The sequence below is a fragment of the Onychostruthus taczanowskii genome, unplaced genomic scaffold (assembly GCF_017590055.1).
Source record: "Onychostruthus taczanowskii isolate IOZ18803 unplaced genomic scaffold, ASM1759005v1 scaffold7, whole genome shotgun sequence".
NCBI classification, from domain to species: Eukaryota; Metazoa; Chordata; class Aves; order Passeriformes; family Passeridae; genus Onychostruthus; species Onychostruthus taczanowskii.
In genome coordinates this window covers 13,369,731-13,385,290 of record NW_024504786.1, presented here as the reverse complement: position 1 = coordinate 13,385,290, position 15,560 = coordinate 13,369,731, and the positions used below count along the sequence as shown (strand labels likewise).

Here is a 15,560-nt window from a genome sequence, read left to right as displayed (position 1 = left end):
AACAAGGGAGAAATAGCAAGTGTTTACACTTGAGCTAAGAAAGCTATGATTGTCTCCAGTGTTTGCTTTGTGGGTTTTTTTGATATCTGCAGATCTGAAACATTCTTGATAAGTTTACGCTTTACACTGATGTTCATCTTACTTTTCCTTTGAAGCACAACAGTTGAGTTCAATTGTTACTCTTCCTAATTATATGTTCATAACAAAAAAAAAAAAATTCCTGTAAGTCATCCCTTGCTGTCTTGATTAGGATTGTTATGGCATTGCTATAGTGAAAACAAAAGCTAGGTCAAGAAACCTCTGTATCTTCCAGCCTTCATCATGCAAACATGATTTTCTGTGTTCTTCAGACCAATTGACACGTGAAGCTGGAGCTTGCTCTCCTGAGAATTTGTTTAGAATTGTGGTTTGCTTTTCTCTCTTACATGACTGTCTTTGGAATTTAATCTCAAAGGCTTTGATACTTGTACAAATGTACCTGAGGTTTTTAAAAAATGTGTCACTTTCAAAAAGATTCTGTTACTGATTATTTTGACTAAAACTTATCAGTTTAGCCCTATCTAGAGTTCATGAGCATAAATGTTTGCAGGATCAAAGCTGCATGTGCCTTCTTGCTGAGCTGTAGTCACTTACAGAGAGATTGAGTGTCAATTTTTTGTGAAATAGAAAAATAATTCTCTATAACCAGTCCAAAGTTTTTGCCTCTTGTGCATAGATGGAATATAACCATAGTGAGAGCTATTTATTGGGGAGAAAAGAATGTTTAGATTTGGCATGTTTAGATTTTGAACAGCACAAAATTAACAATTGTTTAGAGTGTGACTTCCATTTGAGTGGCCTTCTTGTGTTTATGTGTGGGACTCTTTCTCATGGTTCCAGTGCATGGGTTAGTCTGGTTTCCTCTTTCACAGTCAGATAATTGGAAGAGCTGTGCTCTGTTCCAGAGTTTCTTTACAAGGGACCATGGCACTCTTTAATCTGCAGCAGAATTTCACCAGGACCCTGGGGGAGTTCCAGGTGACCCCAGCATCCCTGTCCTCAGCCAGCCCTGCTCTCCAAGTGGGTCTGTGCTCCCTGGCCTCAGCCTGCTCTTGTCCAGGCAGATGCTGATGGGCACCCAAAACTGAGTGAAGAGCCACAGCCCTCAATGTTTGCTTTAAAATACTTAGTCAATAATAACACACTATACTACTACAAGATGCAGTATTGAACATGGGATTAAATGTATTTTTCTGGCAGAAATCAAAAGCATTAATTCAAGTAGGTCGTCCAGCCCAGCTGGTCAGTGTCAAGAGTTAGTTTTATTTTTGTCTTTGTTCATGAGAACAATGGCAAAATGAGCAGCATCAGCAAGCTGAGTCCAGTAATTCCTTCCATCCATGATTTTTTTCAATATACAAAGCTGTTGTCATGTTCAGAGTTTTGACTGGCTGAATAGTCAGTCTTTCAAGACTTAGCAAGGCCATGTGTTTTAATAAGATGAAGAGTTGCAGAAAATTCACTGCTTGATACCCAAATCAGTTTTTGATTTTTTTTTCCTTTTGAAAAACCCACTAAATACTAAGAAACAATTAGTTTTGCTTTTCTGGTATTTTATCTTTTTGCCTGGAAAAAGCAATTTGGTTTTAGTTTCACTTGTCACATGGAAATGTTGGAAAAGGTACACTTTATGTGGCTGCAGGTTTTATTGATCAGTAAGTTTTATCCAAAGTGATAAGCATATCTTAACATATAGCAAGGCTGTTGTAGGTGGAGAATGGTTAAAAAACCTGACAGACTAACTAATTCAACACTTTTTCAGTTTTATTTTTCGTGCAGTTCCCATTCTTTGCTCTTAATTAAGTCATTCAATGTATCTGGAGACTGTGGCAGGTGTTTAATGAACCTGAATGTTGTAAAGTTGTTTTGGAATTACTTCCTGTTGCTGTTGTAAGCTAAATTTCCCAGCTCAGTATCCCTCTGTGATTTTCCAGTCAATGCTGTTGTTACCATAATGTGCATTTCAACATTCAGTACCATGAATGCATAAATGCCTTGCTGAATTTGAATGTGTAGCACAGCTCAGAGACAGCAATGCAAACAGTTTCCTTGATCAGCTAGCATGACAGAATATATCATTTAAGCAGTCATGGAAGGCTAAAGCAATGTAGAGTGGCAGTTTTCTTGGGAGCTCTGCCAAGCACCATTAAGACACTAACTAAGGGATTGGTCTTGCTTTTTCTTCACTGAGCCACAAGTCTGATGGTGGCTGCAGAAGAATGTGGTTGCTGAAAGAGTCTCCAGAGAATAATGAGTGTGTGCTTTAACTGGAAATGCATAGATGTGCATCTCATCTTTTCCATATCACTCTCAGCAAGTGGCAAATGATTTCTTTATTTGTATGTTTTGTTAAATTTCTGTGTAGCCATAGAGACATAACATTATCTTTTTGGGGTTTTTTCCTCCCGAGCTTGAATAGGCAGAAAGTAGATAGACTTCTACCTTTGTAATATACTTTTAACTATTCTGAGTCAGGTCTTATGTTTAGCTTTTTCATTAATATTATTGCTGTTGCTGTGCTGATCTTTAAAGATGCTTTATTTTTGTGATTCACTTATTTTTTTTTCTGTCATAAAACTGCCTAAATAAATCCCAGAAAGAATAGTTGTAGTAAGGGCTCTTAAAGTACATCAGATCAGAAAAGGTTAGCATGCCCATGGGAACGTAGGTTTGATTCTGTACACGTGGTATTTAGAGTCACATCTTTCTTTTTTTTCTTTTAACTCGTAGAAGCCACTGATAGATGAGATATTAAGTAAAAGGACCATTAAAAAGGCCTCTTTTTAAGGCCCTGCTCATCACAGAATAATGTATTTGGGCCAAATTTGATCCCTACAGAGAACTGCTATTAAGTAGCCCTAAGGACAGCAGTGATGGCCACTGAAAGTGCAGCTGCAGTACAAAAGAAAGCTTTCTTAATTTGCATTGCCTAATACACTGTGATCTTCTCTTGAATTTATAATCTACAGGAGAAGAGGCAAGTTTTGTTTCTTGTGTTTCTGCTGATGATGTTGGTAAACATGGAGAGCTTATGATACCAATACCTTTTTTTCCCCTAAGAAATTAACCTAAAAAATATTTTGGTTTCTCTCTGTGGTGCATAAAAATGCCACATTCTGTTAGGAGTCTTTAGGTTACTCCATTTCACCAAATGCAGTCACCTTTCTTGCTGTTTGATAGGGAGACATTGGGCCAGCAGGACCAAGTGGACCATCAGGAATTCCAGGGCCCACGGTATGGTATTTAATCACCCCACAGCCAGGTGCTCATGCTGCTTTCCAAATTATAGTCAAGCATTGGATTTATGTTTTCTTTACTTTAACAGGGTTTCCCAGGGAGTGTGGGACAGCCTGGAATGAAAGGTGATAAGGTGATTTAAATATTTTCATTATCCTGGAGATACATAGTTCTTTCAGGCTCCCTTCCTTAAAACTTCAGCATAATGTGCTTGGCAAAGCTTTCTCTTTTTCCTTTTGATTTCTTTTGTCTTCTGACTTTTATTTTTAAAATTTATGTCAGACTCATGATCTGGTAGTTTAGACAAGGCTTTTTCTGAACAGAACACTAACTACTGAACATAATAATATCCAGGGCTGTGCCTTCAAACTTTCCTGGAAGAGGTATTTCAGTGCAGCACCTTGCATTGTCAAAGATCTGTGTAAATTTTAAATAGTGAATATTGAATTAATCTTTCTCTATTTCTGAAAACTTCCCCATTTTAAGCCACACACATATGTCTGTATAAAATTATATATTGTTTAGGGTGAACATGGCCTTGCAGGAGAGCCAGGAGATCAGGGGTACCCAGGAGACAAGGTAAGTTATAACTGCGTTGTTTTACAAAATGATCCCATTTCAGCAACTTCATCAGGCTTATCAGTCTCTTAAAATGCAGCAGGTTGGCTTCATAAAAGTAGAATGCAGTAGTAATACTATCTGGATATCACTGTATTAACATATTTTAAAGAAATTCTATGCTAATTAAAACTCAGTAATGGAAAGTGTGCACAAAGACGAGTTCTGCACGAGCAGAGCTCTGGCAGCTGTGTGTACAGAGAGGCAACAAACAAGGATTATGGTGGGATCTCAGTCTTTCTGAGGAACTGTTGGAAAAGCTGTTTTTCGCTTAACCATTGAGGTTCATCTGCAGCTCACCTGGACCTGCTGCGGTTAGCAGCAGCACATGGTCTGGCATGCTCCTTCACATCATCAAACTGAGATAAATAAGGATCTTCTTTCCTGTTTGGCTAGTACATCAGAAGTCACTGAAAAAGCACATCCTGTGAGAACTCTTTTGATGAAAGTTGAATGCTAGAAAATGGTTTCCAACACGAAGAATTCTTTTGAAGCCTGTTTCAGGTGTCAAAGTATAGCAATTTATTGCTTCCAACATAACACAACGATTTTCATGTGTATTTAATAGCTATCTTTTTTCAGGGTGCTCTTGGTTTACCAGGACCTCCAGGGATCAGAGGAAAACCAGGACCCCCAGTAAGTTTGCACATCAAATTTTATCCTCAGTATATCACTGGGTGTTATTGATATTTGACACTTTTTTGGATTATGTTCACAGTGCATGTAATCCCCTAGAAGTGACCTAATTCAAAATGCACAAAGGATAAGGTCTAAGCTGCTTTTATTTCTAGTGACTGGTGTTAATGAGTGAGTCAGATCCTAAAATGTGAGACTTTATTACCAAGATCAGTATATGTGACAAATTTTAATAGAGTGCTTAGGATATTATATATTCTGGGACAATCACTGTGAGGGGGAATGGACATGTAGGTAATATTTGAAACAAATCCGCTGAGAGCTTTGGGAACTTCCAGATGACCATTTGGACTCGCTGGTTTTGCAGGCAATGTGTGAGATCTCATTAATAAGTCATTTCTCACAGGGATGGGAGTAGTCATGAATTCCTGTATTTAGTGATTTTTAGCAGCTTTAAAGGCATCTGTGCACTGCTGCACTGCTGGGTTTTTAGATGCTGAGGCAGAAAAGGCATACTGCACAGGGATACCTGGCTCTTCCTCACCTGTTTCAGTGCTAATATCTGTCTCCTTTCCATTTATAATTAAAAGCTTCCAATACTCACTCCAGTGTAAATTTTCTTATGTACAATCAAGCCAATAACTGGTACACCTACTTTGACCACATGAATGTCATGGGCCCTTAAATTCAATAACACTTTCCTTGTCCTATAGAATTTATAGTATAAGCACAAATCCTGCAATAAACGTACACAAATTTGCTTGAGCTTTGATGGGAAAAATCCTATTTTTTGCTTTTAAAGGTACAAGAATTTTCATTTTAAGATAAGCATGTGAATTGGCCGATTCCTGAAAGAGTTGTGGATTTTAAGCACAAGCTGAATGTGACCAACCTTGTGACTTATGTTAAATTAATCTATGCAATTATTATCTATGCTAAATTAATCTATCACTATCCAAGTAATAGAAATTTTGTAGAGTGAATTTACAATTAAGTCATTCATGTTAAAAATTAGAGAAATATTTTGCAGGTCAGACCTTAATTTTCCTAAAGATTGTGAAAATGTGGAAGAACAGATATAACTTAGAGAAATTTGGCCCATTTTTAGATGGCTTGAAATTTGTATATAATGAAGCTACCATTACTTGTGGATAGGATCTGATTTTGTTGTTGTTAATCACAAAATGGCCATTTCTTTGGCTATGATTGGATACTTAAAATATATTAGTGTGTAAACCAATATCTCTAACCATTGCTTTCTAGATGTTTAAATAATATATAGTTTTATTGTGAAAACAGCTATATATTTAAAGGGGTTTTTGTATGGTTCCTCCCAAAATTCCCAATTTTCTCTATCCTAAACTAATTTGAATATTTTTTTTTGTTGTGACTTCAAAGACAGTTCCAAATAAAGTAAGAGATATGAAGAGCTAGTATTAAGTCAGAAGAGAGGCAGGTATAAAATGTCCTATTTAGTGAAAAATTCATCTCAACTTTTCTGTTGGCCTTCTTGTTAATAAACGTTTTTAAAATCTTCATAACCATCTGTTGTTAAAAATAAATTATCATCAGAAATCTTAACTGTTTGGATTTTTTTCAAGGGGAAAATTGGAGAGCCTGGAGCCCGTGGACCATTGGGTCCTCAAGGACCTGAGGTAAGGAATTGCTTGGTAGCAGTAAATTGAATGTTGGTTCTAAATTATGAAAATAGGAGCTAAATGGGTTTGCTTCATAAAAGACTGTTTTCTTAGTTGAATTAGGAAAATCTTTTTATTCAGTCATATTTGATGAATTCATGCTCCTCCATGAAGTACAAAATATTCTAGCTCATTTTTTTCTGCAAAATATTAATGTATAGGATCTTTGCATACAAATTAGTTCTTCATTTTCTTAAGTGATTAGGACTTGCTGTCTCTTGAATCCTGTTGTTATGGGGTACACCTGGAATGAGGCTCATGTGATTTCTCAGGCACGTTTCCATTTGTAAATACTAAAACATGTTTACAAATGGGATTTTCCAGGTCTGGTTGCATATTTATCACAAGAAACACAGAGGATAAGCCCCAGTCACCTGGGAAGTGTTGCCAATCAGCTGAATCTAGAAGTGAAGTTTCCTAAGAACTACTGAGTGCTATGGAAGTCTGTGCAGAAACTCAGTCTCCAAATTGTCCCATTTTAGTGCTTTTTTTGCTTTTATACCACAGGCTTTCAGGAAAAATGCTGTGGTCTGTACCAGAAAGACATGTTTATACACAGACACATGTATTTGCTGGAGAGATGAAAGCAGAAATTGTGGCTTATTCTTTCTAATCAGCCTCCTGCAATGAATGTATTTTGGGTTTTGTTTGGTTTGTGGTGGGGTTTCTTTGTTTGTTTGTGGGTTTTCCTTTTTTAAAAAAAAGTATGAATGGAAGACATATACTAGCAATGATCTTTTTTGTGCATTTACATGGGCACATCTCCTCAAACCGAGGCTCTGTGTTCCTACCTTTCCTATTAGGCAGAAGCCCTCACTGAGAGAAAACTCCCTGGGAAGTGCGTTGTAGCAACACAAAGCAGTCTTGTCTCTCACTTGTCAAAGGGTGTGCAGAAGACAAAGCCTGTGCATCTTGTCCACAGCTGCCACCCTCTGTGGCTCAGCATTTTGGATTTTTCCAGACTCTTCATTGCATGATTTCTTTGCGTAGCTTCCAGCAAGGGAGACTTGAGGCAGGTTAATCCCAAATTGTTGGTCTTGAGGCCTGTGTCCTGCTGTCCCTGCTGGTAGTCCTTCATTGTTCTTTGTTCCAGGACAGACATGCTACTCCTTGGTGTCTGGGGGAAAGATCATCATGGGCTGGTTATCCTCAGGGCAGACATGGATGGGAATCTTTCTGTCTGAAAAGCTCAGCATTTCCCCTTACTCAGGAGTCCAGAATTACTTCATCATTATAAGGCAAATAAGGTGCATGGTGCTAGATAATTTAAATTTGGGTGTCCAGCTAGTTTTTTTGAGTAATTATCTGCAAAATGGTCAGTTTAAAACTGCAGAGCAATGTTTGTCTTAACTTCAGTCATGCAAGACAGTTCCAAATAAAGTAAGAAGTTTTTCCACCTTTTACTTCATAAAAATATGGTCACCATATGGCAAAATAGAAACAGAAGGGATGTAGGATAGCAGCATACTGGGATTTTGGACAAATTGTAGATATTAGAAGTTCTATATTGAAAGGAATTTAAAATAAGCAGCTTAAAACTGAAGAGTGTATATGTCCCTCCAGTTACATTGTCTTACAAAAATAAACTAGTTGTTGTTGCCAGAAGTTATTTAGACACAACCAAATATATGAAGTATGAGCAAATAATGTATATTTTTCCACAAGAAAAGCCTGCTGTCATATGTCTGATTAGGTCTCTTCTTCCAAAACCAGACAGCTAGCAGGTCAGACAGGGCTACTATCCTTGTTCCTGTTTCATTATCTGAATGGTCAGACTTCCTGTGACCCCATGTAGAAAACATGCATTCTATAGTATACTAAATGTTCCCTTGATGTTTCTGGAAATAGAAGAATATGATGAATTAGTGTAGTTCAAGGAGAGTATTTTGGATTTAGTATAGATGTGACAATCCATACCATATGCCTTCTAAAAGAGAGATTTTATTTTTAAAAACCCCAAAACCTATATTGGGATTTGTTGGACTTTGCTGTGAGCAGGAGGAGCAAGGCTGCATCTGCACAGTGGCAGAACCTCTCAGACTCTGCTTCCAGCTACTCCTCTCTCCTTTTGTCCAACATTAAGCCAGCGGGATTTATAAATGTGCCCTGTCCCCATTTGTTTTGGGTACACGTGTAATAAGAACCTGGGCATCCTTTCATCCTTCCAGTTACACATTTGAGTGTTTCATTTCCAGTGCAAAGAATGAGTAGTCCTGTCCCTGATTTTCCTCCCATGTGAACTCTGCAGTAATTCTGGCTGGCACTCCAGCAGCTGAAGGCTGTAACCCCCTGAGCACGCAGTGCTGGGAGCAGGCAGGCAGACTCTGATCCTCCTCACGGGGTTTTGTGGTTTCAAATGCAGATCACCAGTGAGTTGCTTCCTAAATCTTTCCTCTGCAGCTGTGCAGCCAAGGTACACCAGGTCAGAGTTGAAATAAGCCACCCACCTCTAGCCAGGGTCCATTTGGGACCTGCAGTGCTGCTGGCAGGAGGGCAGAGGGAGGGACAGAGGTCTGGCTCTTGCTCTCTGGGTGGCCAGACAAGTTTTGGCTGCCAAGTGATTTTTCAGTGCAAGACTCCTGCAGTGTCAGGCCAAATTCTCTCCTGGGTGTGTTTCTTCAGAGCCAGGTCTGCCATGTGCCAGAGTGCCTGCTGCTCACAAAGCACTGCATTTACTCAGTGAACACGTCATGGAGTGGATTCTTCATCATTGTGCTGCTCTGTCATGCACCTGAAAATGAACCACCAAAATAGGAAACTTCTGTAGAGCTTTCTTTTATTGGCATGACAGCTGGAAAGTGCTGATCTGACCGTTCTAACCCACAATGTCTGTACAATGAAGTATGCAGTGCTTATTGTTAATGTGAAGGAAATTTGACAAGGCTTCCACGTGTATTCAGAATATTTTATAGTTAAATTTTGCTCTAGGAATTGCATTTAATTATCCCCCCAAAATGAGGGTGATGGCTCCCTTCAGATGTGCCTTCAGAGTGTTATAAATAGGTTTTATCTGAAGCAGAGAGAATTTTTCATTGTCTTCAATAGAACTTTTTTCATCTGTGCAGTATTTTGATCTGGAGTCATTAGCTTACTCCTTCAGGAAGGGACTCGGCTGGAGTGTTCCATGCTCAAGGCAGTAGCCCTCCAAAAGAAAGGATACATTCAAGTAATAGTAAAGAATCAAAAAGGCAAACATTTTCTAAGTGAATCAGTGGCTGCTTTGAAAAAGCATTTAAAAAAACCCAACTTTATTTTTAGTGCCTGTTTCACATGCATTATCACATGATTTTTTTAGTTTTTGCAAACAAAGCCAGGTGTGCAGTGATAATATAGCCTTCTGTTTCAATATTGCATCAAATCAGTTGCATGCAAATGACTTGTAGGAAATATAGAAGTAAAGATAATTTAAGGGCTGAATAATTGTGTGTTCTGGCATATATCTGAGGAAATGCTCTTGTTGTTAAATTTCTTATACTCTCTACTTGCCTGTGCACAGAATCTTCATCTGGTCCTTTCCCAAAGTTCTATGTCTGCATTGCACATGCTTTCAGAAGAATAAAAAACACTTATTGGAGAATTGTAGTTTTTTGCAGAAACTTTATTTTGGTGATTTAATTATAATAATTAGTAACAAATCTCTAATGAGGTATCTCGTTGAAGTTCAGTAGCTACATCCAGTCAGTCTTGCTTCTGAAAATTTATACTAAATTCTCATTGAAATGAATTGCAGTCTGTGATTGGATGAACTCTTATTGGAGCAGGGAAACCTGGTGACTGAAGGGACTATTGCTCTCCATGGAGACTTTTCCCTCCATGGTGCCCCTCCACCCGTGCTTGTCCTGATCCCCTTGAGGGCAGCCAAGGGCATGAAGATGGGTGGCCAGTGATGCTGGCAAATGTCATGTGGAAACAATTTGAAGTGGGATTCTGCAAATGTGAGAGAAATCCCCATGGAAATGGAGTGTAATGTCTCTCAATATTTCTGATATTCTGCTTCCATATTTTCAGCCACACAGAAAAACAAAAGCAGAGCAAAAGCTTTGGCAGAGTGCTCATCTCTGGGGCACTCAGATATGCCCCAACATAGTAACAACTAGGTCATCTCTGCTTTTTTTTTAAATTAAACATTATATTGATAAATAAGAGCAATAAATATGTTAATTTTATATTTAAGTGTTCAGTACAAAAAGTAACACTCCCACAGCAAGGTTAAAGCACATTTGTGTTAAGATAGTTGGCACTTCAGGTTTTTCTGATGCTGCGTTTCTTTTGATTAAATGAAGTGGATTCTAAAGTGCTTTGCTGGCAAAAGACCACATCTGTAGCAAGATTTTGAAAATAATATGTATCCTACCAGCTGCTGGGCTTCTGGCTGATGGAAATGAAGACTCTGCATTTCCTTAGAAGTCATAATACCAAGGGCTGTTTGGTTCTGAATAGTCTCTGCTGAAAACGACATTGCAGCTGGACACTATACACTAATCTCCTGGCCTTTTACTTATGGAAAAATAATTAATTTTTAAGCTGGAGAAACTTCCCAGAGCGCTGGCTGCTGAATAACTCATTTCAAATTTAGGTATTGCTAGAGATGTATCCCACTTCACTACGAGGAATCTGACTGGCAAGCACCATTGCTGAGGTATTTCAAGGGGTCCTCCCTGGTTCCTTCTTTTTCTGGAATTGTCTAAAGTGGCTGTTTGTGTCCTGGATTATTACACTTATTTCATGGATTATTAATGTGAGAACATCTTAGAAACAGTGTTTTAATACTGCCAGGGCATCTGCCTTTTCTTCATGGTTGTGCTCAAGAAGAAAAGTCTTGATCCATCTTCACAGAAAAGATAAAAATTATGAGGATTTAAAATTTTTAAATGCATTGTTTAGTGTTGATGTTCTCAGGCCAGTAACCCTCTTGTGTTCTAAGACTTTGCCTGACATGAAAAGATTTCAAAATACCACGTTTTTCTACATGCAGTAGTACTTGTCCACACCTACATCTCGTGGTCCTTACTGAATTCCTGCTAGAAAAAATTAAACAAATAAATAAAATAGATCTATTCATTTATAAAATCATTCAAATCTTTCTAAACTAACATTTTTCTAGGCAGATTGTTTTCTGGAATGTTTACTGCCAAGAGGAAATTGTCTGTGTCAGCATTTAGCACTTGTTCACGCACTAGAAACGTGCAGATTTACAGATATATGAAGCAACTCTCCCCTTGGTAACTATTTAAGGTCTATAAATAAGCAAATTTAAACTTAAGAAAGGACAAGAAAAAATTACCAAGGAATTGACCTAACTCCTCAATGAATTTCAGCAGTGGCCAGGATTTTCAAAACAACACCTCCTCTTTTGAACTGTGTAGAAGTCAAGGGTGATGCAAGTGAGTGCTCTAGATGTGAGTCTCAGGGCCTTGGTCACAGGTAAATAAAATGCTCTGTGCCACCTAGAGGCATGTTGAAATTGTTGCACAGCTCTGCTTGTAATTGCTGATTTATGGCAGAAGAGAGGGAAACCACTGTGATGTTTTGTGAAATGTTGGGTGTTAGAGTTGTTGCCCATCTTCTGCAAACTCAGACCATTTTAACTCTTTAGTGGTTTTCTTTCAGACTCATTAGCATCCAAGTGCTAAACCTGATTTTTAGAAATAGTTCTGTGTATGTGCTTTTTGTTTCCATTATTGGAAAAAGTATGCATATATTTTAATCTTAATTATTTTCTCTTAATGAAGAAGGAAACTTGTTCTTCCCATGCTAGACCATGGGTTTGCTTAGATGTAGTAATAAATAATTTGCTCAGAGGAAGTGGCAGTCTTGCTGTTTTCAGATGGTCAAAATTTAATGAAATATGGAAGTTCATTAAAAAAGCAAAATCTTGTCAAGAGATTGAAAGAGCAGTGTGCTAACTAACGGGTTAATTACCAATGCTTTATTTTATCCTACAAATGTAAGATCATGTTTCCTCCCTGGATGTTTATGAAATTTAACTCGCTACTACTCATCTACTACTCTATTGCATTAAGGTTAATGGCACCATTTTTTTTTTCCTTAAAATAGATTGCTTTAGAAGAAATGAGTCTAACTGGAGCTGAATTCCTCTTACTCAGGGGCCTCCTCATGGTGTCCCAAGTCAATGCCCACTGGCCAGGTGGCTTGCAGTGACTATTTTAGCTCATTTCTTTTCTGTGCATAGTTACTTTTTCTTTACTAACAGCTTGACCTACACTGGAGTGTATTTCACAAAGGTCTGTTCTGAATAAAGCCACGTGCTGATGACCTTCAGTTAGTGCCAGCCAGACCTCGATTACCACCTGCTGATTTGGAGGCAAAAGCCTCTTACCTTTTTCTTAATCTTGCAGTGATCTTGTCCTTAACCTGTGGCCACGGATTAAAGGGCTTCAGCTGCTCTCACAGCTTTATGAAAAGAACAGTTGAATTCATAAGTGCAGGAGCTGGTGCAGGCTTTTCTGTGGTGAATTTTTTGTGCCTCCAAACCAGTCCAATTTAATTTCAAACATTGCTTAACGGATAAAAAGTCTTATCGTAAGAGAAATTAAATCTGTGCTGACATCTGCTAAATTGAGTTTAACAAAAGCTGCCTAAAATCTGTCACTTATCCAAGTCCTTTCAAGGAAACATAATGGATTTTGACATTTTTTGGGATGGTAGAACAAATTTATTTCTTGTTTCTGTGACTCAGGTTTATTAAATGAATGAACAGAATCAAAAGAAGTACATTGAAAACACTCCTACTCTGCAAATAATTTGTCTGTATGATTTCTTTAGGGTTTTCCAGGAGATATTGGTGTACCTGGATTAAATGGCCCTGAAGGTCCTAAGGTAAGATTATATGAAAACCTATTAAAAATAACAGTAAATAGTGTTAATGTCTGAGGAAAAGGCTCTGAGAAATGGACACTGGCATTATGAGAAGACAATACTACTGTCAGAATGCAGATACTTTGCCTCAGGTATTTATATGAGGAAGTTATTTGAATGTTTAATGCTGTCCACACAGTTCTGAGAGTAATTACAGTGTTAGGTGGAAGCATGTAATGGCAAAATAAGTTTGAGAAAATGCTATGTAGTCAGAAAGTAGCATATGTTTCACCTGTACTTAAATAGAATGTATGCCAAATATTTGCAGATCTTTGTATTGCTCAGGTTCCACCTGCCCTAAGAATTGTTTTCAACAATTTTTAAAAGAAATAGTATTTGAAGGTATGGAAAATGTGTCAAATTCATGCACCAGATTAAATTATAGATAAAATAATAGAAATAACAATTAAGGATAAAATTTATCTCAAAACTGTGCCAGAATAATTTAGCTTCTGCTTTTTAGTAGATTAAGATTGTAGACCCAGCTTAGGCAGTAATTCACATGGATAGAGTTTTCAATGAAGCGTGGAATAAAAGCAGATATAGGAAATTTCTGTTGAATTTGAAATGGTAGAGACTAATAGAAAAAGTGCAGGTAGCTCAGAAATTAACCAGAGGAAAATGATTGAATGACATCTGAAGATTAACTACTTGTTGAAAGGCAAATACCAATGAAGTTTCTTACTCATCAGCCTTGGGACTATTCTTACATTGTATTTTATGTGGTGAATAGGCACAAGTATGGCAGAATGAAATCTGTATATGGAACCAAGTTGAGCATCTTTAGATTATCTAAAAAAATGCACTTTTTGCTAATTCATCCCACTTCAGTTATTTCAGATTGATTCATGTAGGGACTAAAACAATAAATCCCATTATAAACTTAGATCAAAGACATTGCCTGATCTCTTTGAAATGAAAGCACAATAATGCAGTTAGAAATCAAGTGAAATTGTAGAACATATGAGGCAAAATGTCTCATTAATGCCACTGCTCAAAGCATGAGATAGCTTTATCTCTGTAGTCCATTACTGGGCATTTTTATTCCAGAAGGACTCAATCAAGTGAGACTAGATGCAGAAATAATGCTTGAATGGCTTTATTCTGAGACACTGTTTATTAGACTAAAATGGAGGCCTTTTTTGACCTTTAAGTAAACCAGAGGGCAGAAACTGATGAGGCAAAAGAACTGTGCAAGACCAGCAATATCATTTGACCAAGAACAAATCATGCTGATTGTCTATGAATAAACAGACATGGAAATTACAACATTTTCTATCAAAAGGTGTGAAATTCTGTAGCAAACTACTCAAGAAAACATAGGATAGGGAGCAGTAAATAATTTAAAGACTCTTATTTGTACCTGGAAGATTGTAACAATACCTCCAAGCCAAAGGTGATCATTCTTAATTACAGTTGCTAAATAATCCAGTTGCTGAAGCCATAGCCAATGTTTGCTGTATCTCTTCTCTTTCACCCATGGCAAGAGCCTTTTACCAAAGTGCACATGAATTGACTAGGAAGGCTGAGAGCTAGTGATCTGATGGGGCAAATTGAGAAGTTAAAATATGTTTCTAGAGGGTGTCCACCTTCAATTCTGATTTGTTGCTTTGGTAACTTGTTTATTGGTGTGTGTGCACAATATTAGCAGCCTTATGTGAGTGAGTTTGTCCCACCATCGCAGTGGCTGTTGCTCTTGTGTTTCTGACTTACCAGAGTGTTCACAACAAAACCCCCTGTGGTGGTGAAAGACTCTGTCTAGGGTCTAGTGAAAATACTAGAAGAGAAATGCAACAATTATCATGCTGCAGTTCAGATTTAATTGCCCAAGATCATACATGAATGGTGTGACAGATCTAATCCCTGCTGCTCAGTTTCTTCAGTGAGATCGAGTTGTTGCACATCATATCTGAGGAGTTTCTGTTAGAATTCTGTTTAATACATATGTTACAGATTTGTTGCCTTTTCAAGATTTCAGAGAAAAAAGTTACTAAGAGGTGGACCATAAAGTTTGAGACTCCATGTTCCTTTACAAAATTACACAGCTGAACCAGATTCGGTGCTCTCCAGCACATTTGGTATTAGAGACAAAAAGTTTAGACAGCCTGCCCTAGTCAGGGAGAATTGATGGCTTACATTTGAAAAGAAGGATTACCAAACTGGAAAAACTCTTATGCTGCTCCCAGTACTGAGGGACAAGGTCTGCATAACTTTGGAAATGTTTGGCTTTTGGGATTCCCAGCTGCCTTGAGTTGACTGCAGTTCTAAAATTTTCCTCCAGCTTTTATTTTTAGAAAACTGTTCTCATTATGCTGCTATTTTCCTCATGTTTTCGTTTATGCTTCCTCAGAAGCAATACCCATTTAAAAGCTAAGAAAGCAGGGTAAACTTCATTTTTTAGCTGTTGGTGTGGGATGAATTCAACTTGTTGGACATTTAAGCTCCATTGAGTGT

General features: G+C 37.8%; 1 protein-coding gene across 1 annotated transcript in view; it reads left to right on the top strand.

Annotated features, from left to right (window-relative positions):
- Window positions 1-15,560, top strand: part of COL24A1 (collagen type XXIV alpha 1 chain) — a 115,856-nt gene that overhangs the window by 39,669 nt on the left and 60,627 nt on the right. The window contains exons 15-20 of the mRNA XM_041421831.1: window positions 3,220-3,273; window positions 3,365-3,409; window positions 3,802-3,855; window positions 4,477-4,530; window positions 6,132-6,185; window positions 13,014-13,067. Of these exons, the coding sequence (XP_041277765.1) occupies window positions 3,220-3,273; window positions 3,365-3,409; window positions 3,802-3,855; window positions 4,477-4,530; window positions 6,132-6,185; window positions 13,014-13,067 (315 nt within the window). The remainder of the gene's footprint in view (window positions 1-3,219; window positions 3,274-3,364; window positions 3,410-3,801; window positions 3,856-4,476; window positions 4,531-6,131; window positions 6,186-13,013; window positions 13,068-15,560) is intronic.